The following is a 23760-nucleotide window of genomic DNA, read 5'->3' on the forward strand; positions in this document are numbered from 1 at the left end:
GGAGCGGCTGCTCACGTGTACATGCACGTGTGGGCATGTTCACTCTGACCCAAGCATCCTGTGCTCGCAGGGCTGACCCATGTTAAATGGAGGGCTCCTTGCAGGCACCCCAGCTGGAAACTTGCCAAGTCACTCTTTCTTGCTTCTTGCATTCACTCAGGGTCACTCAGGTCAACCCTGAGATCACTTTCAGGTCACCCCCTGACCCTCAGATCCCAAAGCCATTGCCCGAGTGAAGGGCCCAAAGCAGACCTCTCCTCTCCCAAAGGGACTTGTTCCTGCGGAAGTCCTCACTCATCCTGCTTTCCTCTGTCCTGCTGCAAAAGGAGATGTAATGTGCCAGTCAGGAGAGGTCACCTCCCTTATACACCTTCAATGGTGCCCCAAAAACCAGAGTGGACGGTCCCCACTCCTTGGCAGGGCAAATAGTGCCCCCCCCCATTTGGGTCTGGCTTCCTCTCCTCCTTCTGCCCCCAACACACACTTCCTTCCAGTAACATCACCTCCTTTCCCCCTGCACACTATTCTTTCCTGCTTCTTGCCTGTGTTCATGCTCGTCTGTTAGCCTGGAAAATGCTCCTCTACCTACCTCTTCATTCGCCTCCCCCCTGCCCCAGCCCAGCCACTGAGATTCATTGCTAGCGTTCCTTTCCTTGACTGAAGGCGTTTAATGTCCCCCAAGGCAGCTCCTTCTCTTCTAGGTTCTCGGATAGTTGGTATATGCCTCTATCATAGCACTTGGCATATGTGTCTGCAGTTACCGGTTTATCGGTGTGTGTCACTGTCAGATTACGAGGAACCTGACGGTGGCAGACAGACCATTCCATTTTCCCACTAGCATGCTGCCTGGTGCGTAGCAGGTGCTCAGCTAATAAATGAACACGTCTCTGTGTTGAAAAGGCTGTCTGCCACTGTGTACATGGGTCGATGTGAGATAGAGTGTGTGTGTGTGTACGTGTGTGTGTGTACGTGTGTGTGTGCGCACGCGCATGAGTGAGATGAGAGACAGCAAGAGAGAGAGGCGGCTGTGCATGCTGGTGGGAGTGCAGTGTGTCCTGACTGGGTAACTGGAGTCAGTATGCCAGGGGGCGGGAGTCAGTGTGCTGTGTTCGCGTGGAGGCAGCCTATGCAACTTCTCTGGGTTTCCCCAGGCCTGCAGGAACAGCGGCAGCCCACAGTGACAGCATGAGAGGGGACACTGCACTCCCAGCCATGTGGGAGGGAGCATCCTGAGCCCAGAGAACAGGGCAGGTGGGCTGGGCTGAACACTCACACGCAGCCCAGGTCTGGGAGTTCCCTGCCCCGGCTCCCTAGGCCATACCCCGCTTGCTCAGTCCCTCCCACTCAGCAGGCCCGGGCTCCCCTGTGCCCAGACAGCTGGACGCCCGACTGAACTGTGCAGTCCTGGACATCAACTGGGGGCTGGGCGTGGGCTGCAGGATTTCTCAGATCAGAACGATCTGAGGGTTGCCAATGTTTTATTTTGTGGGGGATGTTTTTAAAAAAGGTTTCATCTGGTGGCTTGGTCGGTTAAGGGTCTGACTTCAGCCCAGGCCATGATCTCATGGTTCATGGGTTTGAGCCCCGCGTCGAGCTCTGTGCTGACAGCTAGCTCAGAGCCTAGAGCCTGCTTCTGATTCTATATCTCCTTCTCTGACCCTCCCCGTATTCACCCTGTCTCTGTCTCTTAGAAATAAATAAAAGATTAAAAAAATTTTTTTAAAAAGTTGTCACCCATCATTTCGTAAAAGAAAGGACAACTTAATGCCAAGAGAGTAGGAAGAATGCAGCCTCAGAACGGCCGGTCCTTCCCTGGCAGGGCAGCTGGTGGAATCAGCATATGGACACCGTCCTGGTGCAGCTCCCTGGGTGGACCGGCTTCGGTTCCGGGACTGGCCCCTGGGAACCACTTAGCCGGGGTCCCCCCTCAGCCCACCCCCATGTCACGTGCGAGGGCCTGTGTGGCACCCGCGTCTACCAGGCCGACCTCTGGTCCCTCTTCCTTTCAAGGAGAGGGGAGGAGAGGCAAGGCGGCACATGGAATCACTCACGGATGGGTCAGGGCCTAGGGGGCAAAGGAGGAAACCCTACTGTAATCTGGGATGTGCTGGGAAGGCAGGCCAGGCCAGGGAAGAGGGCCTGCAAGGCAAAGCTCCCCACTTCCCAATCCTGCCCTGGGCTGGCGCTAGTTCCCTGAGGCTGGTGGCGCGTTGGCCAGTGGAGGGGGGGCGGGGGGCGGGACAGCAGCTGCCCCGGGCCACAGGCGCCGGGCATTCCTCCCGTAAGCTCCACACACAGCCCCGGCCCAGGTTATAAGGCACAGGGAGCCGAGAAGTCCATGTGGCAGGGCCAACTCAGCCCACAGGCTCAGAGGAGGGAACCCAATCCGGAGGTGAGGCCGAGCCACTTGGTGCCAGCCCCAGGAGTTGCGGGCCTGTGGCCTCCCAGAGCCCCGGCACCTGGCCCGTGGCCCTCTGGGTGCCCGGAGGCCCCGGGATCTGGGCCAGGGAAGGGGAAGCTGGAGGCTGAGAGGGCCTTAGGGGTGGGTGGCATTCATGCCCCCAGGGCGCCGCACACTTTAAATAGCCCAGCTTCCTAAGAGTCCAGTCTGCCCTGCAGGCCCTTGCCTGCACTTTCTGCAGCAGAGGAGGCCGATTTCCAGGGCAGGATGGGGAGGTGCCGGTGGGGGGGAGATGGAGGGGGGGGCGGACAGAGGGACCTGGGCCGTGGAGGTGAAGAAAGGAAAGCAAAGTTACCCCTCATCCCTTGCAGCAGCTTGGACTTTATCTTCCAGGCCAGGCCATGGCCCTGCGCTCCCAGTGGGCGAGGGGTTTCCCATGGTTTTCCTTGTCTCCCTGGAGACATGCACGGAACCCAGCCACCTCTGACTTGAGTCAGCAAACCTGGGACCGACAGCCCCACCTGCAGAGAGCTGCCAATGGGCTGCGCCCTCCCTTCCCACCGGCGGGTCCAGGTTTCCGCATGGAACCTATGACCTACCACTGCCCCCTGGAACCTTCCATAGCCTGCCCCCTCCCTGTTGCTCACTGCCATGTTCCTGTGACCCAGGTCTTTATCCAGCGGCCTTTGTGGACACAAAGCATGTTTAATCGTTACAACTCTTTACATTTACGCAGCGCTTCACGGTTTGCAAACTTTTCACATCCTTGTTTCAGAAGGTCCCTCCAACCTCCCTGTGTGATATGCAGGGCAGATATAAATAATCCTCATTTTACAGCCAATGAGACTGAGAGCCAGAAATATTGGGGGCCGTATCCAAGTTCATATGTCAAGTCAGTAATACAGTCGAGATGAAACCGGGCCTTTTAACCATTTCCACCGCACTAAGAATGTTCTTTCTCGCCAGCCCCACCCCCTCCCTACTCTCTGGTGGGGGCTGGTGGGGAGGAGGGACGTAGAGAGGAACACAAGATGAGGGGGAGGGGAGGGAGGGCCACATGTCTTCTCTCCCAGGCCCTGAACCCTGCTGCTGGCTCCATAGGTCACTTTCACAACCCAGGACAAAAATCTCACTAGATACGGCCTCAGACCGGCAGACGCCGGCAGACGCAGACGCACACAGACACACAGAGAAAAGGCTGTTATCTCTCTCTCCAGACCATTTCCTACACTTCTCAAACAGCAGATTTCTTCCAGCCTCGCCGCCTCTCCCAGTCACCACCCACAGCCACTGGCCCCTGGGACCCGGCCAAGTCCCCTAGACGGTGACGCCGAGTCCCTGCTATCAGACAGTCGCCTCTGCCCTCCCAGCCACCGCCCCCAGAGTTCCCTGGAAATGTCCCTTGTGCAAGCCCGGCCCCCACACTGCGACGCAAGGCTTTGTCTGCACACACAGCTGACTTGTGTTTGCAGGGACAGACAGGGGCTGGCTCTGGGGCCGGAGCCAGGAGGCACTGGGAGGGTAGAGCAGACGGGGAAAAACACAAAGTCCAGAGAACAAACTTTTGCAAGCAAGACCTCTGGGGTCATCTGAGAGCCTGACAAGAAGGGGGCTTGAAAAGCCAGAGGCTCCACAAAGGCAGGGCTGGGAGGTCTTCACACACACACACACACACACACACACACACACACACACACACTGTCCCGACTGCACACTGGAAGGGGTGAGGCGAGAGAAGGGAGCCCAGGGTCCCAGGCAAGGGACCAATGCAGCTTCTGAGCCTATCTGCACTTGCCCCACCACGCCACTCTGCCCCTTAGGTACACAGATGGTGCTCAATAGATGCTTGTTAAGCTGTACTGGCCTCGGGCCATCTTGCCCCCGTGGGGCTCTCATTCCAAGCAGCTCTCAAGAACGCTGCCTCTTCTGTCCAGGCCAGAGGGAGAGGAAGCAAGGGGGAGCCAGCTGTAATATGCCAACGCACCACATTTTCGAGCTTCCCTTTTATAAGGCAGAGGAGCCAAAGTGTCTGTGTGGCCACAACACATTTGCAGGGAGGGGATGCACTCGAAGCCGGGGCAGCAGAGGTGTGCGTGGGAATGCACTGTATTAAGTGTCCCTCGCCTTCCCGCAGCCCCCCTTCCGACCTTTTCCGTTTTGAACCCTCGGCTACTTAACCTGGTTCTGAAATGAAGTCGCAGCTGCTCAAGTGCATTGGGGTCATAATAAATCAAGTTGTATGGGGGGGGGGGAGGAGGTTAAAAAAAAAAAGAAGAGGCATGGCAGCAGCAGCAAAGATGGCTTTTCCCAACGTGGCTCTTTCTCTAGGGTGACACTCTGGGCTGGGTGCCGGGGAAACCTTAGAAGGGCTCCTTCGGGATTGAGCAACTCAGACTGCCTCGGCTCACACCCCTGGGTCCTCACTTCTCAATAATTTAGAGCATTAGAAATGAGACAGCCTGCAGGCTCATTTTCTCTCCTTCCCTTCCCCTTCGCAGGCCTGATGGCCTGTCCTCTCTGGCTTGGCAGGAGGTGAGGAAGGGACCGGTTAAAGGTGTCACCACCCCTTCCTCCAGCCTAGACAGCCGATAGAAGCACAGGGGATCCATTGGAGACATGACCTGCTGCCTCCAGGCTTCCGTTGCCGGGGCCTGACACAGGAGACTCAGCCTGCCACCTGACCTCGGGGTCTGAATACAGAGGGGGCGCTCACCAGGACCCACTTTTACCCAGAGCTGCAGCCTCTGGACCCCAGCGTCGTCAAATAGGAACAAATCAAACCGGCCTGAGTTTTCTTCTCTGCCTTTTTTCATGAATCACCAGGGTGATGGGCTGGAAACCCATGAGTGGGATGTCCACGGGGGAGAAGTTGGGGCTGGCTTGGGGGAACAAGTGGCCACCTTGCTGCCTGGCTTGCGGCTTGGTAGAAAGAGGTGCCCCTCCCCCTGTGCCCCCACTGAGGCAGGGGAGCTCTGGGCTGGAAACTGCTTCGATGCTTTTGGTCATAAGGTGACCATGGGGAGATCACTCAGCTACTGTTTAGTCTGCGGGGAGGAGGCTCTGGTCAACACTGTCATCTCAAAGGCATCTTCTAATCTGGTTCCTCACCACCTGTCTTCTACCTTATACCTGGCCCGGCCCTGTCCCCAAACACAAGTACACTTCAGCCAACAGAGGCACACAGGCAGCACACGTTTTGAGGAGGCAAGGGGTACAGGACACAGCGGGGACTAGGGTCTGGTTCTGCTTCTGTAGCTCACTGGCTATGAGACTTCAGGTGTGTTTCCTAAGCTTTCTGGAACTTTCTTTACCCATGGGTAGCATTAACACCCACCTCACAAGACTCTAATGGGTACTTAGGGTGCACAGGCTCTGCTCCCGGCCCAGTGCACGCTGAATGCCTGCGGAGAGACTGCCGGCTGAAAGCGGGGAGAAGAAGGGCCCCCAGCCAGACACCTGACAGGAATGCCCAGACGCCGGGGGAGTGAGCTCCATGCTGGCTGGCTTGCTGCAGAGGTCTGGAAGGGACCCTCATGCTGGGGTTGCTGGACTCAGGGTTGGGGCCCCTTGAGGGTCTGGAGACTGCACACCGGGAGGTGGCTTTGTGGCAGAGACGCCATCATATGGCTTCAATCTTCCCAGTGGGAAAACCCCCGGGGGAAGCCAAGACGCTGGGTTGGCTGGGAGGGGCTTGCAGGCAGGTGAGGCGCTGGCGCCCCCTGCAGGCTGCTCTGCCCACCAGGAGGGCACTGACTCCACAGACCAGGCAGGAGGGCAGGGAGGGGCAGACTGGACGGCAGACCTCCCTCCTCCACCCTGCTTGGCGGAGGGTGACATGGGGTCTGCTCTTCACTGCTCAACCCACTGACCAATCGGGTGGCAGTGGGCAATGAACAGTCACTCTGAATGCCCGCCATGTCTGCTTTAGAATAACAGACAGAGCTGGTAGGGACTCGGAAATTGCCCTTCTGACTCCTTTATTTTAGAGGCGAGAAAGCCACCAGGTGAGTGGGCTGGCCTGAGGCCACCCAGCTAGAGGACTGCAGGGCAGGAGCTAGGGCTGAGCACACGGCCGCCAGGGCGCGCCTCCTGTACCACACCTTTAAGTCCCTCTGAGCAGCCCCCAATCTTTTCTTCTCCCTGCCCCCAGGTGTCTTCCAAATATTTTCCAGGCTCTCTTCGGTCCTGGACTCCCACTCAACTTTCACAAGGCCAAGAACCCGAGGGGCTGAGGGAGCCAGAAAGAGGAGCCATGAGAGCCCTGCTGCGTGTTGGGGAGGCCAATCCCCCGACCACACGAGGACACTGAGGGCCACTGCGAATGGAGCTGGGCAAGATGCAGGCTTTGGACTTCTGTCTCCTGTCTAACCCTTGAGGCAGGCCAGAAAACATGTGCTGGGGGAGGAGGAGGAGGGGCGCCTGCAGGGCAGGTGGAGATAAGAGTGGGTAGGCTTTTGTGACACTGCCTGGCCCTGCGGCCTCATACACAGCCTCCCCGGTTGGGTAAATGGCTGCCGCAGGAGGAGGGGGCAGTCAGACAGCTGACGCTGCATGGCCGCGTGTAGACAGCACGTGGGCACCCACTCGTAGGCTACTCTCAGGAGGAGCAGATCCACAGCAAGGGGCTGAGTGAGCCTCAGGAGTAGGCACCTGGGACCCTGCCCCCGATGGTCAGGCCCTGTACTATCTGCCCCGGTGACATCCTGGTGTCCGGAGCCCCCCAGCAGGCTGGCCTGGGCCCCAGGGGCAGTGGTCCTTCCGGCCTCCTGCCCAAGATGGACTGAGGCCCAAGGTTGGCAGGGACTCGCTACTCTTAAAGGCAAAGTTTTAGTTCTGGATGAAAACCGTCTTGGCCTGCAATGGTGAAGAGCAAGTGCCAGCAAATCAAAGGGCCAGTGTGGTTACTGTGGCCTGGGGTCACGGCCTGGCTGGGCGGCCTCACACCGGGGCTTGCTGACACTGGCGGGGCCCCCAGTGCTATCCAGGCACCCTTGGCCAGGCTGGCAGGCCACCATGTGCCTCATCCCACACAAATGTCCCCCCCCCCCAGCCAGCTCCTCTCATCTATAAGCCTTTGCTCTGGCTCCTTCCTCGTTTCCCTTAGGCTCTCCAAATCCTACCTCTTCTTTCATGCCACCTCTTCCAGGAAGTCTTCCCTAGCTGCTAGCACTTAAAAGGTTTGCCCCCTCCTCTGACTTTTCTAAACTTCTCTCCAGTTGAGCTGGTCTTGCTCCTCCAGCAGACTTCTAAATATCTGGTAAAGGCCAGTGGCCTCTGCTTTGCTGGAGTTTAATAGTGCTGAACCTGGGCACCTAGCAGGGCCTCAATGCCAGGCCCAGAGTCCCCGTGAGGGCTTTCCTTGCTGTTGGATCCCTGGGTTATCCACGGAGCCATATCTGAATCCCAAGTCCTGGCATGAGCTGGTGGCTCCTAGGCTTATAGGTGTGTGTGTGGGCTCTCCTAGGAAACTTGATGAAAAAAAAAAAAGAATGCAAAAAGATAAATATGATTTTATGAAATTCAGAAGTTCCTCTTGGAGGAAGAGCCTTAAGAGGACAAAGACAAGATGATCCGTGTTCCAACAGATTTTAACAATGATCCTGTCTGTGGGGTAAGTATGTGTAGGAGCAGGGTTGTATTTAATGGAGACTGAGGCTGGAGTGTGAGATCGGCCCAAAGTCACCAGCTGAGTGGTACTGGAACCAGGGTTAGACGTTAGACTGGGTGGGGCTTGGACTCTGGGCTTCGTCAATGATTTCTTATGCTACACGGCAGGAAGTCATGCCGGGGGAGGTTCGGTGGCCTGCAGGCTGAATTCCAGGTGACTCTGCTTCTAGGCTGCATTGGAGACACTATTCCCTTAGTCAGGTTTTTTTCAATACCCAGAGTAATGCAGTAACTATCGTCTCCTGGGGGGGGGGCCGGGGGGGAGGGGTGTGGTCAATGGCCAGTGTGAGTCCAACATGTGGAGCTCTGGTTTATATGCAGCTGCTCAAGGATACACGTATTCCCATTACAGGTATATTCATAGGCTTTAGCTGTAGTCCAGCCAGCCCCAAAGACCACCTAAGCTACTCCCCTCCTTTGGCATCACCCCTGTTCGGAGGCTGAGCTGGGCATCATACAGTAATGTGGTCCCCTCAGCTTCAGAGGTCTGGATGCAAATGATCCGGGCATGTACACACATGGTACCACGACCTCTCTGGAACATGGTCAGGCCTAGCTGGGACTGTCAAGAGTAGGGTGATCTGGGAGGCCAGGGGCTTCCCCAGGGCTGGGTGGCTATCCCAGGAAGGGACTGCTCTTGACTGAGCAGGTCTGTCTCCACGTATCAGGGTGGCCTGAAGCTCTCCTCCCTCTGTGAACTAGTATCTAGAAGGACACCAAAGGGTTAGGTGCTGCCATAAAGGGGCATCCCACCTTCTTCCTGGCACTGCCAGCTGGAACTGGGGTTGAGGTGGGGCCAGGAAGGGGCCGGGAGTGTTTCTCCCTGAAGACTCAACTCCAAGCACAAGGCAGTAGGGATGGAGACTCAGTGCACAGGGAGCCCTGATTCTGAACTTTGGTTCCAAGGGTGCACTTCCTGTGTTGATGGTTCTGAGGCTGCCCCAAGAGTTCCTATGCTGGCAGGTGACCTCGAGGGGCCACACAGTCTAGCCTCTGTTTCATGATTGAGTGTCACCATGTCTTCTGGACAGAGATGCACCAAATGGGGAAAAGTCTAGAAGAAACTAGCAAGTGGGTCTATCATGGGTTTGGATTGTTCTCATGACGCCCCTTGGCCCAGAAGCAATGGAGGCACAGATAAACCCCCCACCTGCTTCCTTGCATTGTACTCTGCACCTGGGATGCCTGCGGATCGCTCTGCGGCCGTCTGGAGGGGAGCTGGGAAGACTTCTCTCCATGCACAGGAACCTCCTTATTTGTCTAGGGAGACGGAAGCCAGCTGCCCTGAAAGCAGCGAGCTCAAACCAAGTGTGATAATCTTGCTTACATCACTGTCCTGTCATCCTTCTTCTGTGACCCCAACCCCTCTGCCCCACTCCCACAACCCCTGACTGGATAAGTCACTGTCATCCACATCAGGCATCCAGAACGCAGCCCACGCATGCAGGTACAGGGGAAGGAGTGAGGAGGGGAAATGTGCAGCAGCATCATGGGAAGGGCACGGGGTGGAGGCACACTGGACAGAGTCCTTGTTCATTCTCTCCATGGGCGGCCCTGTGCTCTCCCCCTCTGGAACAGAGATCACTCGCCCTTGGCTGGGAAGCCTGTTCATATGGGGGCTTCGGTTTAAAGATTCTCTACTGACTTCCTGTTCTTGAAGCTCTTGGCACTTGAGAAAGAAAGGAGCAGAGGAAGAGTGGCACATCTCTCATGCTGGTCTGTTGGCCCTGGGGCCCGGTGGCTGGAATGTGACTGTTCCATGCACCAAGGGCTGGGAAGCAGGCTCCGGAGGGGAGGGTGGGGGAAAGCGTCTGGGCCGCCACAGCTTAGATCTCTGAGGGGCAGGCTCCAATCTGCGTGTGCTCTCTTTATGAAGAGCTAACCATGGTCACCTAAAAACCCTGGTTCCCTAATGTAAGAGATTTCCAAGTATAACATACAATAGCCCAACACACATGTCTTCCTAAAGTACAGCCTCTATTAACCTTCCTGGGCCTCCAGTCTCCCATCTACAAGGTGAATGGATTGGATGCATACCCTATAGGTCCTGCCTTTAGGTCCATCCTGTCCTGTGATTTAAAAAACTTAAAAAAAAAATGTTTATTTATTTAGTTTCTGTTTTTGAGAGAGAGAGAGAGAGAGAGAGAGAATACAAAGCAGGCTCTGCACTGTCAGTACAGAGCCCGATGCGGGGTTTGAACCCACAAACCATGAGAACAAGACCTGAGCCAAAATCAAGAGTCGGTCATTTAACCGATTAAGCTACCCAGGAGCCCTTGTTCTGTGATTTTTAGATAACCTGGGGATGCTACAGCTCAAGAACCAACAATGGCTCCCCTTCTTCATAAAGCCTAAACCCTTTTGTTCCACTTCATGGACTTCCTCCAACTCTCTACCTACACCCTTGACTGCAAGCCAATCTCCCTACTGTCACTCAACTGCACCATTTCTTTGGGTCTTCACTCATTATATTTCTCCCATCAAAAATGACCCAGAAAACAGTTCGGCAGTTCTGAAAAAGTTAAAAGTAGCATTTCCATGTGATTGAGTAATTCGGGTTCTAGGTATAGATCCCCAAAGGATTGAAAGAAGGGGCCAAACAGACACTTCTCAGTGCACATTCACAGTGGTGTTACTCACAAAAGCCAGAAGAGGAAACAACCCAAGTATCCAACGATGAATGAATGGATAAACAGATGGAGGCACATCCACGCCCATGGAATATTATTCACCTGGGGTCAGGGAAGGAAATTCTGACGCACGCTACCGCATAGATGAACTTCGAGACCGTTTTGCTAAGTGAAGTAAGCCAGACACAAAAGGACAACTACTTTAGGATGCCACTTCGGTAGGATACGTGTAAGAGCACGAGGGCCATGTTGATAGAAGGCGAGGGGGCTGGGGGGCGGGGGTGCTGCCTGATGGCTACGGGGCTTCTGTTTGGAATTATGAGAGGTTCTGGGGGTGGATGGTGGGAGCGGTTGTGCAACCTTACGGTTGTGCTTGGTGCCGCTCAGTCATGCTCATCAGTCATTTGATGCTGCATATATTTTATCACAATAAAAAAAGGCCAAATTAAAATAAAAAAACACAACCAATCCAAACCAAACAAGCCAACGATAAAGCTGTCCTTCCCTCTTTCCTTCTCAGCCCCTCCTGCGAGCTCAGCTCTCTTGACAAGCCCTTCTCGCCCGCCCTTCAAGACCATACGGCTGGGGCAGGCCTCTGAGCTCTGCAGCCTGTAGCGAAGAGCAGCCTTCGCGGGGCCTTGGGGACTCCTTGAGGAGGAGCTCGGACAATCACTCAAGACTATGTGTTTCTCTTTGAAAGAATGACCTTCCGCCATGCCCTCCCGGCCCCTGGACGGCCCCTCTCCCTGGATGGTGGCTGGAGAGCCTCCCTGGGGAGGGACAGGGACAGGGTGGGGAGCAGTTACATAACCTGCAGGGAGATTTTTTCCATCGGCCCAGGCAGTGCCAGCTTTCCAGAGGCGGCCGCGGCAGGTAGAGGCGCCCTGTCTGGGCCGGCCGTGCCTGGGCAGGGCAGCGATGCCGTGATCTGGGGCGGCTTAGCATAGCTCAGATTCCCAGCGGCGGCTGGGGGCCGGGCGCTCGCTGAGCTGTGGGGAGGATCCGCTGTCTCCTGCTGGCCTGGCTCTGCGCAGGGGGAAGGAGGAGGTGCCGGAGGTGAGCTGCCAGCCAGCCAGGGGTGACCCTCTGGGGCCCAGGACACCCGAGCTGGCCTTCTCCGATAACCCACTTATCGGCAGGGCCTGCCTCGGCAGGGCCGAAGAGCTCAGCCAAGTTCTATGAGGGGATTTAGCAGGGAAAATGAAGCCGGGCGTGGGGGTGAGGCTGTGCGGGGAGGAGAACGCGGCCTGGCAAGAAACACGGGTGATGGTGAAATAATCCCTGACTCGGGTAAATTTCCCCTGGCCCAGAGACGCGGGAGCAGGACACTGAACTATTCCCTTCTCTTGCCACCAGTGTTCCTCTGTCCCCACTGGGCTGAACCCCTGACCCCACCATCTGATGCTTGCTGAGTACCTGCTCTGGGCCGGCACGGTGGGGGGACCCAAGGATGACAAGGACAGTCTTTGCTCCCAAGACGCCAGGGGACACAGCCTCCAACAAGACCTTCACGGGCAAGCTGCTGTTCTGGGCTCCTTCTGGGACTTACTGAGGGTCAACGACCACTTGCTTTCCTCTGCTTATTTTCCAGTTAAAATTCAAAGTGCTTTTGTCCTGGTAAAATTACGGGCTGCTTCTGCCCTGCTCCGCATTCCAAAGTTCCAAGAAGGGGTTCTTAAGATTCAGCACTTTTGAAAGCCACCATGCCCTCGGGCTACCCCTCCACCCCGCACCATGCTGAACAGTCAGCCTCAAATAAGACGCTCAGACTTTGGATGGTCCCCTCACCCACACGAAGTGGGAGAAGACGAGAAGGGTGGGCAGATGAGCAGAGACCCATATACAGGCTCTGCCATGGTGGAAGGTACCCAGGGAAGATTAATTACGTGTTTGTTGAGAGGAAGAAATGAGGATTGGAGGAAAGAAGGAACGATCCGCTCATTCCAAAGCAAGTGTGGGCAACAGGTGTGTCCCTCTGGGTCCGGTAGGGTGGACTGGAGCCTTGGAATCAGTCAAGCATCGGCTCTCCCTTGGTGGGTGGGGGGTAGCTGTGCCTGCTGCAGACTCTGTAGGAGAAGGTCAAGGTCCTGCGGTCTCCCATGGCATGTGAGGTAGGCTTGCTGGTGCCCACCATGGGAGGGCATGTGTGTGCCAGGTCCGCATGGCCCTCGCAGGGCAAGGACTTCGGCATGGGCAGGATGACTCAGAGGGTGCATGCACTGGCCAGCAGGTGGGGCAACTTTTTTTTTTTTTTTTTTAGAGAAAAAGACCTTTCGTCGGTCTTTGCAATCACCATCCACCATCTGCCCACAGGGAAAGCTGCTTGCATGGGCTGTGAGCCCTTTGCTTTATCCCTTCTTGATTTCTAGCAACCAGTGGAGGGGAACTCGGGGTGGGTACAGCCCAGGGCTTTGCTCGAGCTCTGGAATGCACAGAACAATGTGCTTCTATCCCTGGGTATGCCTGGCTTGGGCCAACGGTAAAATTAGTTTACATGCCTGGAGTGCACGTCAGCTCAGTGGTGGGCATGCAGAAGTGAGAGAGGTCTAAGCAAAGAGAGGGAGCGAGGCGGAGAGCCAGGCCTCACCTCAGAAGTAGCAGTGGTGTGGTTCATCTGGATAAAGCAAATGGCGATGTAAAGGTGTTTCCTCAAATACTCCTAGCCCTCCATTGGCCCAGAAAGCTCAGACTCTGAGACTGCTGGAAAGGCGGTGGGATTATTCTAGAAGGGTGGATTCTGGAATCCCCACGGATAGCTTCATGAGACAGATTCCTGATTTTCCCAACCTTCTGGCCTTACACCTTAGGGTGCCAGACCGATGGCTCCCACTCAGCCCCATGGCTTTGGGTAAAGCGCATAGCTTTCCTGAGACACATTCCTCATCTATAAACATGGGGAGAGATTCCTGCCCAGGAACCTGGCTTGGAGAGAGTCTTGGCATTCCCACACGAAGTGCTCAGGAGTGGTGGAGCCCATCACACGCCAGGGAGCACCGGGGCCCAAGATTGAGGGCTCCGTCTTCCCTTTTCGAGCATTTCCTGAGCACCTACTATGTCCAAGTCATGAAGCCAGGAGCTGGTGACTGATGCTAACTCACCAGAACCTCTGCTCTCGAGACGCTCACATTTAGAACTGGTTACAACCCCAAGAATCAATGTTAGCTCCTCTCCTCCCTCCCCCCTGTGAAAGGTGGGAGTTAGGAACTCCAGGCTCCAAGTGGAGAGGAACAAGTTTAATTTTCCCAGAACCTTGCTCTCTGCAGGAGGTTCTCTCTACTGCGTGGAATTAGAGGGATGGCCCAGTGCCTCTCTTCCCAAGCCAGCAAATGTGGGACCAAGACAGCGGGCAGAGGATTCGAGAAATGGGACAGGAGTAGGGTGTATGTGTCACACAAATGCTTCAGATGTATCTTGTGTTCTCATCTACGGATGGGGCAGCCAGACCAGGGACTCTTGTGTGCAGCTCCTGGGCCTAAGCCCACAGTTGACACCACTCCCACCCAGAGACGCCTCAGAAGCCCCACACAGCCCCCTGGCACCACTCAGTGGAGTGTCTGTGTATCAAAAGCCCCAAACACAGTGCTTCCTGGTGACCTAGCCTGAAACGCAAGCGTTTATCTGCTCTCTAGCTCAAGGCCAGCTTTTTAAAAGACGATCTTATGGAAGGTGCTGGTGGAGAGCAATTTATTTTGAAATCTGGTCATATGCCAGATTCCGATTTGGCATTTTTTCACAACAGCCCCACTGTGTTTACGACTTGAGTCGAGATGGGTTTTTTTTCTTTTCTTTTCTTTCTTTCTTTCTTTTTTTTTTTTCAAAAAAGGTATCGCATCCTTCTGTTAGATGTGTTGTTGGCAACGGTTGCTAGGGAGAGCTGGGGTCAATTACAGACACACTGATGCCTGCTCTAATAATACTTTGCTCTGCATAGCTCAGATGCAGACACCTCTTGGCTAAACAGGGCATGCACATTTCAACAGAGGAGGGCTTGAACTTGTACTACCCAGGCATATCTCGACGAAGGAGCAATCCCTGAGCCCAAGTGGAAGGCTTGGGGTGGTGTCAGGGCAGTGCTGTGTGGAGGGGGCTCAGGCCTCCAATTCCTCTCATTCCAAAGGTCCCATGAAAAAAGGCACACTCATTCTTCCCTGGGTGAAGCTGGAGCCTCTTCCCCCCGCCCCCCACCCCCCACCCTATTATCATCCCGCTATTCCCTGGTGAGGGTCAAGGCGAGTTTTTGGTGACTTCTATAACCCAGGGGTCCTGGGCAACCCATACTGTCCCGGAAGCCAGACAGTGTCAGCGCTCACACTCTAGTGAGCATGGAACCCTGCTAATGGGCTGGGGGGAGGGGTGGAGTGAGGCAGGATGGGTAATGAAACAAAGTGACTCCCCGGCTTTACCCAGCCTCCGGCCCACCCCCAGCAACGTGGGTTGGGAGTGAGGTCCTTCTCTGGGAACGCATGATAGCTGCCCTGACAAATGTCGGAGGCCAAGAGAAAGGAAAGGCCAGAGAGAAGTAGGGCCAGTGGCGAGGAGAGGCTGCTCTGGGCTCCCGCCTGGATGACTTGGTTGGTGTGGGTGTGTCCCAGGACGAACCCCAGAATGGGGCTCTCGAGAGAAGCGGAAGAAAGGGCCCCTGGGATGGCCCAGAACAGCTTCCTCACTGCCTCGAGGGGAACCCGAGGCCACGCAAGGCCAAGGGGCTGTCTCAGCAGCCCCGTCTCCTGCCTTGGAGCTCTCCCAAAGAGGGAGAGCCCGAGCTCCGTGTCCTCCACATTACTCAGCAAAGAGTCCAGTACCTGCTACAAATTTCTCGCTTGGTCACGGGATGACAGGCAGGGCCAGCTGGTTCATAAGTGACAACGGTGGCACAGTCAGGGCATCTCTGGAGTATCGTCCTGACCGTGGTGCTCAGCCAGCTACACAGCAGAATTGCCGCGGGGAGTTCTTACCGAAGGAAGGCCGGCCTGCCCCGGAGAATGGAACTCGTCTGCCCTGGGGTGGGACCCCTGCATCAGTGTGTTTTACAAGCTCCTCTGCAGATGATTCCCGTGGGCAGCTGGGCTGAGAACCACTGGCCGAACGAACACCTGATGGCTGAAATTCAGTATTCCCAGGCCAGGTTCCCACATTGCACCATCACACCGAAAGACTGCCTCAGTTGGCCCATTTGTGAAATGATGCTCCAAACCGTGAGCATCCAGTACAATGCCTTATTTCTCAAAGTGTGAGGTCTCTGGGCCAACGGTGCCGGCATCTCCCGGGAGCTTGTTAGATCTGCAAAATCTCAGGCTACGCTCAGAACTATTGACCCAGACTCTGCATTTAAATGAAATACCATGTGATTCAAAAGCGCATTCAAGTTTGCGAAGCGCCTTTCTAATGAGAAGCACCGATCTAATGCTTGACACGTCATGGACAAAATGTCTGTTATAAGAAGCAGAATTTTGTTTACCGGAACGCTAAGGAAAGGACCACATTTATGGCAAAAAGACTCGTTTTTGATGTAAAAATTGGAGACCACTTTTGAGCTGTGGGATTGGTGACGGGAGGTCCACTGAAACCCCAGGGCATCTGGCGTCATCATGCCTCGAGAGGGCAGTGTTCTGGGTTCCTGGAGATGACAATGCCGGGTCTGGCTGGGAAGCGTCAAAGGCCCTCTGCCCCCCCACCTCAGCCCCATGGGTCTGCACCCCAGCTTGGTGGGACCCTGCCCGCCTCTGCCATAGCATCCACTACATCAGAGCCTGTCCCCCTCCCCCTATGTCACCAGCTCCCGCCACCAAAACCTGGGCAGCAAAAGAGAGCACATCCAAAGCCAATGCCAGGAGCCGTGTGCACTTCACGCCCCTGTCGCACTGCAGTCAGCACCGTTAAGCCGGGCCTCTGACGTGCAGGAAGCAGCCTAACTGACCATATGGGGGGGCATCTCGGAGGCATGGAAGGGGCTGGCTGGAGATCCAGGGAGCCGAAAGAGGATGGAGCCGAGAGTGAACCACAGAGGGAGAAAGGGAAGGGGAAAGCTCTGGGGCGCGGGCTGGGGCATGCTGCCAGGGGAGGGACACAAATCAGGTTTGCCAGAAAGTGAAGGCAAGTGAAAAAAGACATCCCCGTGGGCATTAAGAAGGAAAGTGGGGTTCGGTGAGCCATGCCTACTTCCCTCTTTTCTCCTACCTTGTGAGTCTGGGGTGATGAATGGCCATGAATCACGCTGCCTGGAAAGGTGACTTTAATTTGTCACCTCCTCAGGGGCTGAGAGAAGCAGCAGGGCCCGCAGAGGCCCAATCAGACTTGGGGGGGTGTCTTCCTCTGGGCCCTGCAATCAGGGACTTGATCTCGGAGCAGGGAGTCAGGGGCTTGGGGGCAGCTGGATGCCAGCATATCCAGTCTGCCCTCCGTGGGAGCCTGAAGGGTCTCGAAAGTGAGTGTCTAGCTCAAGCCCTTTGAGGGGTTCTCTCCTTACCTTACACAAAAGCTGGGGCTGCAAGTGGTGAAGATGGGTGTGTGGAGGCCAATGGGGGACATTCAGGTTTCTAAATACCTAATCTACAAGAGGTCCACCCAGGCAAATGGCTGATGTAGGGCTGCTGGCCCTCCTCTGCTCCAGGGACAAGGTGGCATCAGTAGGGCTGGCCCCCAAAGTACACGACATACCTGTCCTTGAGCCACACTGTGGGGTGGGCAGGTTTCTGTGGACCCGGGGCACCCGGGACTGTTTCCTGCAGTGGAAGGGCCCAGGGAAAGTGAGGCAGGAGGTTTCCGTGGGGCACTCCCTCAAGGTCCCTGCCTCAATTCCAGCAGCAACGTTGTAAGGTCCCCTGATGGGCGTCAAGCAGCCAAGCCAAGCACTTCCCGGCGCAGCTCTTGCCCTACGCTAGTGTTCGCCAAACCGTGCCTCTTGGCGTACCAAATCCACAAGAAGTTATTAGCCGGGGAATGCAAAGGAGACTGTTGAGTTCAGCATAGCCAAACAGGTTCCCTTCCTGCTGGGCTAAGCCAGTCCACTCTGTGGCTGATGGAGAGGCGGGCGTGCCACGGAGCCCCTTCTGTGGTTGTGCATTTCCCAGGATTGATGCCCTGCCGGACACTGTGGGCAAGGCTGCTCTAACCACAGGTCACTGGAAGAGATGCCTGACCCGGGCAGGAGCCTGGGTGGCCCCTGCGGCCAGCTGCCCCTCCCGGCTGGGTGCGTCTCATCCCCACGCCCTGTATGTCTGTCCGCCACTGCTTCTGGCCAGGTTACTTGGAGTTGGCAGCCATTGTCTAGAAGTCTTGCCCTGTCCTGGCCCTTCTCTGAAAAAGATCAAAATCCAAAGCCAAAGGCCGATCCCGTCCCCAGCTCCCCCGTGCTTGGCAGTACGTGGCAGACAGGCTGCTCCCTGCCGTCACCCTCCACACTCCCAGGACATTCCGGCCCGTGAGGGACATGCCCGATGTGCAAATCCCTCAGGTAATGCGGGAATTCGTCACCAGGGGAGCGTGGGCGATCCAGGAATGGGAACCTGATCGGGGCCTGGAGCTGGAAAGAAGCAGTCCCGGGCTGGCCAGCGAGGGCTCAAGTTGCAGTGAGCATGCTCTCCCTAGGAAGAGGGGAGGACGGCAGGGACGGAGCCCTGCGGGTGGCATGTAGAGGGGGCTCCCTCCTCCCTGGTTTTTAGGAAGAGACGTTAGGCTTTGAACCAGGTGGTTAAGACCGAGGTGACCACACGCCTTGGTTTACGCCTGGTGTCTGGGCGTGATGACAAATGGAGCCCTCACACCTCTCGGAAGCGTCATAGTTTGGACGACTTATGTCACGATCCCCCTCGTTCAGAGAGACCTGCACGTGGTCCCCTCCAGTTCTGCACTTCTGCTTTTGGAACTCCCAGGCTCCTGTCTCACCTCACCTGGACCGGAACCTCAATTCACATCTCAACTAGTCAAAGTATGAAGAGTAGAGAGGACTTTTCTCCAGCCAAGAGTCCCCAGGCAGGGTGGCCATGCCGGGCCACCTGCTACCTCTCCCTTGATGCCACCAGTTTACCTGCTACCACCTGTGACACAAGGGTAGGGATTGGCCTCTAGCTTGTGAGGTAGAACAGCGCTGGCCTTAGTCAATGCATCCACACCCATACCTACTATATGCTCACAGTGATAAAACCAGCACTGGACGCGGGCACCCATGGAGGAAGAAGTGAAAAGGACCGAGATTAAGCTCTCTGGGGGAGAAGGGATTTTGAGTGGGAAGGCACTGAGGAACAAGATAGCCTTGGATCTCCACACTTCCCCTTTGCCTTAATAGTGGTTTCAGGAAGTCCAGTGTATCGGCAAAAAGACGGAACCTTTCCTGCTCAAAGCCTTTGTGCCTTCTGTTCAGCTCCAGCTATGCCACCTCCAGGGCCTGGGGGTGGTGGTCCGGGGCGGGAGGAGGAAAGGTGAAATCTACACCAAGTTCATGTCTGCTTGGACATGGAGAGGTCAAAGCACAGAGACTGGTTAAGAGCAAGCGTCAGCTCTCTTATCACGGAAACAGAAAGAGGGAAAGGCTGGTTAAACATGAAACACCTATAAAATTATATTGGTCTGTTGTAACCATGGATCACTCACACAAACACACACAAATCTGGCCACTCATCCCGTGCCCCTCCAGTGCCTTTTTATTTTCTATAATTAATCGGGGCAAGGGTGGAACTTGGGAAAAGTTCAACTGTGGTCAAAATTTGCAGCCTTCTCTCTAGTAATAACCCACAGGCGGGCACGGTGGGGCGGGGGAGGGGAGGCGCAGCTGTTGGTGTCCGGTTACCTGAAGCATGTTGAGGAGCAGGCTCCGGAACTTGGTCCCCTCCACCATGAAGAGTGCCATCTTGTCGCAGAGCTTGGCGGCTGTGAAGGCGAAGCTGCGGTCGGACACGGCCTTCTGGTAGATCGTCCGGACAATCTCACCCAGCATCTCCTCGGAATTGGTGGAGTTCTGGGCCTCCTCCATGAAGGTGGTGAGCTTGGTATCCACATCACTGCTGTTGTTTCGCATGCTGTTGAGGATCTCAATCAGCTTGTCCATTTTGTTCTGCTGAGGGTTGGTGGTCTCCACAGCCACTTCGTCCTGGGGGTGTGGGAGACAAACTGAGTCATGCCTCAGTGGAGCTGAGCACACCTCGGGGGGTGGTCAGTGGAGGGAGGCCTGCCTCCCCTGGAAAGGACCCAGCCCTACCTTCGTGAACCTGAGGTCCGGTCCCTCTGGGAATGCTGACCTCCACCAAGGACCCCCAACCCCCAAGGCCCTCTGCTCACCTGTTTCTTGGCTCCTAGGACACCTGGGGGCTAATCTTTCTTGCAAGATCTAGCTCTTACCCAGGATTCCCACATATATTGGCTTTGTTTTTTCTACATGCCCATTGAATGTCTTTCGCTAGGAATGACTTAATGGGGCTTTTAAAAGATGAAAAAAGATAACAAAAACTGGGTCAAAGAGAGAACAAGGGCAGGAAGGAGGAAAGTATTTAAATTGTTTGCTACATTGGTAAAAGGTGCCCATGGAATGGGCAACCTTGTCTTCCAGACGCCCAGCTCCCATGGCCCAAGGCCGATTGTCCTCTCTGGGTAAACATGGCCCCAGTTCTTGTGTCCTATGGAGACTGTGCTGGCCTTCTATAACAAATGCTATACCCCGGGGAGTCCTCCAGTATGCCACTACATTGACTGGCACTTCTAAGAAGGAAATTTCAGACAAGAAACTCTACACCTTTAAGAAGTTTCACTGCACGTAGACCAGACCTGGACTGGAGAAGACCTGAACTGGCATCTGATAGTCTCAAAAGTATTTATTCAAATACAGTGGATTGATGGCCAAGAATGTGGTCACCCTAACTACTGGGATGGGAGATCAGGGAAGTAGGGCAGGGTCAGGGACATAAAGCGAGGTCCCATGCTTGCCCTTCTGTTCTCAACAAGGAGAGCTCTAGGCTGGGACGCACAGACCACGGTTCTAGAACCTGCTTTCTGCCTCTAGCTGCATGGCTGTGGGCGATGGTTTCACTCTCTGGACCTCAGTCTACTTCCTGGGAAGATGAGAAGGCTGGATGATGTAGAGCTTTCGCTGAGCCCTACTATGGCCTTAGCCAGTGTCCTCCTGGCCTAGGAATCCAAGAGTCCTCACCTAAGGGGAGTCCTTGAAACCAATGAATGGGTGTTATAGATCTGTCTTACATGTTCTATCCCTTCCTTACCCACCCCGCTGTCCAACAGTCTGGGCTACAGGGTGAAGGAGTGGTCTATATATAAAATAATACCCACCCAGGAGGTCTTTACTCATGCCAGGCCATTTAATCTCCATCATCTGTCTATCTGCAAGGTAGGTAGTATTACTCTCATTTTACAGACAAGTAAACTGGGGTTCAGAGAGGTTAGGTAACTTGCCCAAGGTCACCTAGCCAGTCAAAGGCAGAGTGAGGAGCAGGTGGTTTGCTGGGCTCTACAGCCCCTGTTGTTTCCACTCTGTGGCACCAGCACCCGCTACATTTAGTAGGACTGGAGGGAATTTAATGAACAATCCCCGCTCCGTGGCCAGGCTGTAGGAATAGGTCTTGGCGGGCCTTCAGGATGCTACACACTGTCATCACACTGGTCACTACACACCACCAGCCTGGTCTCCAGGCTCCCACCTTTGAGAAGTAAGGAAGTGAGGGAGGCTTTCCTCCTGGACCTCACAGCTGCCTCCCCCACCAGGGGCAGGGGGTTGGGGGCTCAGGGCTGTGAAGGAGGCAGGGGCTGCTTTGAGCATTGGCTGGGGAGGGGGTCTGACCTGCCTTGTCCTGCCTGAGTGTGGACCTGGGCTTGGCCTTTCAGGCAAAAGGTGGAGGAAAGGAAGAAGCAGAGAATGGCCAGGAAGAAGCCCAGAGCTTCAAGCTCCACAGAAGCCCCAGAATGAGGGCTCTGTGGGGAGGGCTGGGGGCAAGTTGGCCTTTCTTGGGAACAGTTTCTCTCCAAGTGACCTTTTCTGCATCCCTGGCAGGGAAGGGGGGGCCAGGGTCAGGATAAAGTAAAGAAAGAGAGGTTGGGGGGGTGGAGACAACATTTAAGAAGGCCCCCCTCCTCTCAGGGCTGGTGTCAGAGCAGAGTCAGCACCTGTGTGATGCCAGGGTTGAGGGCCTCCTTCAATTTTTGTCCCTTAGAGCCCTCCTGGGCCACTGGCTGATGAAGGAGGAGAATGGTAAAGCCGAGGCCTGCTTGCACTTGGCCCAACTCACCTTTGCTCTCGACCCTGGTGGGGACCACAGCCGGCTGGTGCTTACCTTGGAGGGGAAGCATCCGTCCTGATCGTACAAGCTCCAAGTCTTTCCCAAATGCCCTTTATCTATCAGGGCAGTGGTGGGCCCCAGAAAATGCTGGAAGGAAGAACCAAGCCTTCCCTGCACTCATCCCATCCCCCTCAGGTACATGCACCTTCCTCCCCTTCCTTCTCAGGCTGCGGGCTGGTGCCAAATGCCCACCTCGGCCCCCCGCAGGACCAGAAGGTGAGGATCTGGAAGGTGCCGGAGGGGTTTGTGTATGGCCCAGCCCTCTGGTGGCCAGGGGGTGGTGGCCCCCTCACACCCGAGCCCACCTACCAAAGCGCCTACCTCACGCTGTCCTCCCTGGTGCAAGAGAGCAACGAAAATTCAATTACCGGTACCTTTTCTTTCAGCCTTCGCCGCAGCCTGTCTTTGGAAGACTGGAGGAGGGTAATTCTGGGCCGCTCCCCGATGCGCTCGGGAGTAATACTGTCTTTACGCTTTGTCTCAGCCTCCGGCCCCCCTGGCTGCTGTGGGGGCTGTGGCGGCAGCCTCTCGGAAGCCACCGAGCCTGGGGCATCGGGGCTACGGGGGGTCTCGAGGCCGCTGTGCCCAGTGTCCCCCAGGGCGTCCTCAAGTTTGGGGCTCTCCACGGTCACGGTCTCTTTGGCACTGCGGTGGGCGCCCGCCTCCCCTTTGTCGCCTGGCGGGTGCTTCATGTTGGTGTGGTGCCAGCGCCGGTTCTGGCTGTAGCCATGATGAGTGGGCCTCCCGGAGGAGTGAGGTACCGGGCCCCCCTGGTAGGATTTCTGGTGGTCCCTGTTGTGTTTGGCACTGCCCGGCTGGTGGTCGCCATGCTGTTGGGGCTTGTTCCCTCCGGGGGGTCTCTGCTGCCGTCTGCAAACCAAAGTGAGAAGACAGAGACGGTCACTGGGAGGATTGTTCAGGGCCCCTGTGTCCAAACACTAGGAGAGCAGTTCATGGGGTAGTTCACTTATTCATCTCATCAACTCCCTTACTGGACATCTCCTCTGTGCCAGGTGCAGCGACAGGGTCTGCGGGTACAGCCGAGCATGAGACAGACAGGTGCCTGTGATTCCAGGAGCTGAGTCAGTCCCTGAGTTCACGTATTATGCTGTTCCCTTATTAGAATACACATCAGCGCATGCGTGGAGAGCAAAATTCAAACGATGCACTAGAGTAGATCATGAATCGTCCTACCTCTGACCCCAGCCACCCGGCTTATTCTCTCGATGCACCTGTTACCATTTGGGGAATCCTCCAAACACATTCTATGCACGTTCCAGTGAAGACACGTACACAGACCTGCATAGGGAACAGCTGTCCTGTGAAAGAATTTTTACCACGATGGCTCTTGTGAAGTTATATCATTTGTTCAACAACTATTGTGTATGTGTGTGTGTGTGGAGGGGGGGATGTGGTACAGTGACATTTTCAACCCCGAGCCCACAAACAAAATATGCAATAAGAAATTGTTATGGACTGAATGGTGTGTCCCCACCCCTTCAATTCACATGTTGAATACCCAATCCCTACTGCCTCAGAATGTGACTGTATTTAAAGATGGGGCCTTTAAAGAGGGGATTAAGTTAATCCATGAGGCCGTTTAGGGTGGGGACTGGTGTCCTTATAATTAGAGGAAATCTAGTAGACAGACACCAAGAGCATGGATACAGAAGAAAGACCATGTGAGGCTATAAGAAGAGGCCCCAGAAGTAAATCAAGCAGATACCTCGATCTTGGACTTCCAGATTCTAGAACTCTCAGAAAAGAGATTCTGTTGTTTAGC

General features: G+C 55.5%; 1 protein-coding gene across 2 annotated transcripts in view; it reads right to left on the reverse strand.

The window, feature by feature from the left end:
- Positions 1-23760, reverse strand: part of CTIF (cap binding complex dependent translation initiation factor) — a 300249-nt gene that overhangs the window by 71074 nt on the left and 205415 nt on the right. The window contains exons 8-9 of one of the 2 annotated variants that reach the window (XM_039228853.1): positions 22352-22847; positions 19484-19783 (exon numbers count right to left, since the gene is read on the reverse strand). In XM_039228853.1, coding sequence (XP_039084784.1) covers positions 19484-19783; positions 22352-22847 — 796 coding nt within the window. Of the gene's footprint in view, positions 1-19483; positions 19784-22345; positions 22848-23760 lie in introns of both variants that reach the window. The other variant, XM_039228852.1, reaches the window with a different exon arrangement.

Source organism: Hyaena hyaena, unplaced genomic scaffold, assembly GCF_003009895.1.
Source record: "Hyaena hyaena isolate Hyena2069 unplaced genomic scaffold, ASM300989v1 scaffold_33, whole genome shotgun sequence".
NCBI lineage: Eukaryota > Metazoa > Chordata > Mammalia > Carnivora > Hyaenidae > Hyaena > Hyaena hyaena.